Source organism: Carex rostrata, chromosome 29 (genome assembly GCF_964058835.1).
Source record: "Carex rostrata chromosome 29, lpCarRost1.2, whole genome shotgun sequence".
Lineage (NCBI taxonomy): Eukaryota > Viridiplantae > Streptophyta > Magnoliopsida > Poales > Cyperaceae > Carex > Carex rostrata.
Window position 1 is genome coordinate 4,360,161 of NC_135946.1, and position 3,289 is coordinate 4,363,449.

Here is a 3,289-nt window from a genome sequence, read left to right on the forward strand (position 1 = left end):
GTTTAGATGCATGATGCATGTAGTTTTTTTTAGTGTAGATGAATGTAGTAATTTTTGGATACATGCATGATTTATTTGCATGTAGTATAAATAAATTGTTTATGTAGTATAAATAATGTAAAGTAATAGAATGAATGTGAATATTTGATTGGGTTTGCATGTTATGCATGTCAATATTGAATGTTAATTTTTTTTGTATGTATTTATTTATATTGCAGTGAAAAATGCAAGGAAGTGAAGAATCTTTATTGCAGTTGCCTCATGCACAACATCAATCACATTCGGCATCTGTAAAGGTGTTTGTTCAATATTGGTTTGGATTTAAATTTACTTATTAAATTCTTGAATTGAAATTTAATTTTTGGTTAACCTTTTTTTGCATTAAAATTATTGTTCCAGCCTGATCATGCACTGCGTCCTGGAGCTTTGCAAATGCACATTGACTACCATGAAACTATGAAAGAAGGTTTAAAGAATTTGGGGTTGTATCAGATGGTCGAAGTCCACCACTGCCAAGTTGATAGAGAGTTGATCACTGCTCTCGTGGAGAGGTGGAGGCCCGAGACAAATAGTTTTCATCTTCCGGTAGGGGAGTGCACGGTGACATTGGAAGATGTCAGCTGTTTGTGGGGCTTATCTGTCACCGGTACAATATTTTTTGCTGCTAATTTAAAATTTTGTTATTAAATGAAATTTTGTACTAGTATAATTTTATTTAACATCTATGTTTACAGGGAAGACTATCTCTGGATGTACTGACGATAATTGGTCACAATTGATCCTAGATTGCCTAGGACAGGAAGTGTATGATGGTTACGAATGGGATGATAATGATTTTTATCATAAAAAGGTGGAGAATAAGGGTGAACCCAATGAGAAAGTAACAATTTTACAAAACTATGTGCGTCTTGCATGGTTGAGAAAAAAATTTGCAAATACGGATTTGGATGAAGTGGAGGACCAGGATGTTATCGATCAGCACACACGAGCATATGCTATGGAGTTGTTCGGGACTATAATGTTTCCCGATTCGAATTCAAGCTCCGTTCGATTAATGTATTTACAATTTCTGGAGGATTTGGGACCTCGAGGTCAGAATTATTACAACTGGGGAGGTGCTGTACTAGCATGCCTATATCGGGAGTTGTCACGGGCATGCAGATATAAAGCAAGTTCAATTAATGGTCCATTACTACTGCTGCAGATGTGGTCTTGGACCCGATTTCCTATAGGCCGGCCCAGACCACATGATTTACCATCTGACAACGAACCAGTGGATGAGAGACGGGCTTATGGAGCAAAATGGACTATTCCGCATCGATGGAAGAGTAACCCTAAGAAAGGTACATTTGAATAATAAATATTATGTTTTTCCATATAAGTATGTGTTGAATGTACACTTATAATTGTCATGTGTTTCCAACTTAGGCACATCGCATTATCGGGATCAGTTTGAGCGTTTGAAGTCCAATGTTGTCAATTGGACGCCGTACAGAGGTTACGAAAACATAATGCACTGGCACTGGATAAGAGACCAGGCGTTCTTTCCATGCCGCGTGTGGTGCATCCATTTCTGGGAGGTAGAGTATCACCTTCCCGAGAGGGTTTTCCGACAGTTCGGATTCTTTCAGGCAATTCCTCCGCCGGCTCCGCCAGCCTTCAGCTTACTTGAGGATATCCGCAAATGGACACGAGGACGAGGGTTGTTTGGAGACGGAACCTCTGTGGACTGGAGCAAACATTTTCACCAATTTATCGTGGAACCTCCCCAAAATTTTACACGGCGTTCTGAACATGGACAAGTTTACCCTTATCTTCCAGATAGGTATGGTTAAATCCTACCCTTATATTTTATTGTATATTTACATTTGACAATGCAAGAAAATATTTATTAATTTTCATTTTTACCCAAGGTACCACGAGTATATGAAATGGTTCATCCATCATGGCATGTTAAGTGTGTATCCAACGCAAGATAATGAAGAAATTCTTAGCCAGACAGTACCCGAACAGGAAGGAGACGTAGCAGGTATTGGGTATGTCCCAGATGCCATGATTCAAGCTCGTTTGGTAAGTACATGAGTTTTTTTAATAGCTTATTTTATTTTATTGTACCACACCAATTATCTTTTAAATATTTCATTTTCTTGTAGAGGTTCCGCCAGTTGAAACAGACCGCAAAAGGAATTAGCATGGTAAAGACGCCTGGACAGAAGGCCTTTGGACTTATGATGCTTGAAAATTGTCGCGATGTCCTATCCGATCTCGGGCAGGTGGCACTGTTCAGAGCCATGCTCGAGCAGGCAGAACTTCCAGTTGATATAAGAAATATCGATATCAGCACTGATTTTCCGGACCAATTTCCGATGGAACCACGGGTCGAAGTTCCTCAGACCAGCATGTATGGTGATATGTCTGACATTTTCCAGTCGATGAGGTCCATTAGGATAGAAGGGCATACCCTAGGAGAGAGTGGTGGCCTAGGAGATGGTGGTGCCGGTCCATCAATGGCAAATCCTCCTCGACGGAAAAAAAAACCACCTAACAGATATAGCGACTCGAAATTCAGACATGCTAGGGACAGAGAACATGGAAATGAAGACGAAGACTTAGTATAGTCGTTTAGCTTGTTTAGTGTATGTTTTGTTATTTATCTTGTTTAGTTTATTTAGTTTATGTTTAACTTATTTATTTTATTTAGCTTAGTTATGCTTAGTGTAACACTTGAAAACTTCGAAGTCCCAGCTTTTGACCAGATTAAAAGTTCGATTTAGAGCAAACGGCTACATGGATTTTGACATACTTTATATCAAATTAAAGGTATGGAAGTCTAGTTTCCAGAAAACATAAGTTCTCTATACAAAAATATTACAGATAAGTACAGTTTTAATGATTAATGGGCAAAGGTCAGAACAGCTACAGATTTTTTCACTTCGAAGTCCCAGCTTTTGACCAGATTAAAAGTTCGATTTAGAGCAAACGGCTACATGGATTTTGACATACTTTATACCAAATTAAAGGTATGGAAGTCTAGTTTCCAGAAAACATAAGTTCTCTATACAAAAATATTACAGATAAGTACAGTTTTAATGATTAATGGGCAAAGGTCAGAACAGCTACAGATTTTTTCACTTCGAAGTCCCAGCTTTTGACCAGATTAAAAGTTCGATTTAGAGCAAACGGCTACATGGATTTTGACATACTTTATACCAAATTAAAGGTATGGAAGTCTAGTTTCCAGAAAACATAAGTTCTCTATACAAAAATATTACAGATAAGTACAGTTTTA

The 3,289-nt window shown here is 38.0% G+C and overlaps 1 protein-coding gene across 1 annotated transcript; it reads left to right on the forward strand.

Moving 5' to 3' along the window:
* Positions 1-224: 224 nt before the first annotated feature.
* On the forward strand, positions 225-1,835 carry LOC144546176 (serine/threonine-protein phosphatase 7 long form homolog). Its single transcript, XM_078294699.1, has 5 exons — positions 225-296; positions 400-646; positions 735-1,120; positions 1,205-1,343; positions 1,429-1,835. The coding sequence occupies exons 1-5, from the start codon at positions 225-227 to the stop codon at positions 1,833-1,835; spliced, it is 1,251 nt and encodes a 416-aa protein (XP_078150825.1).
* The last annotated feature ends 1,454 nt before the right edge of the window (positions 1,836-3,289 follow it).

Coding starts and splice junctions, on each gene's coding strand:
- LOC144546176 (XM_078294699.1), top strand. CDS start 225: ATGCAAGGAAGTGAAGAATCTTTATTGCAGTTGCCTCATGCACAACAT. Junction 297..399: donor CACATTCGGCATCTGTAAAG/GTGTTTGTTCAA, acceptor TTATTGTTCCAG/CCTGATCATGCACTGCGTCC. Junction 1,121..1,204: donor ATTACAACTGGGGAGGTGCT/GTACTAGCATGC, acceptor CTACTGCTGCAG/ATGTGGTCTTGGACCCGATT.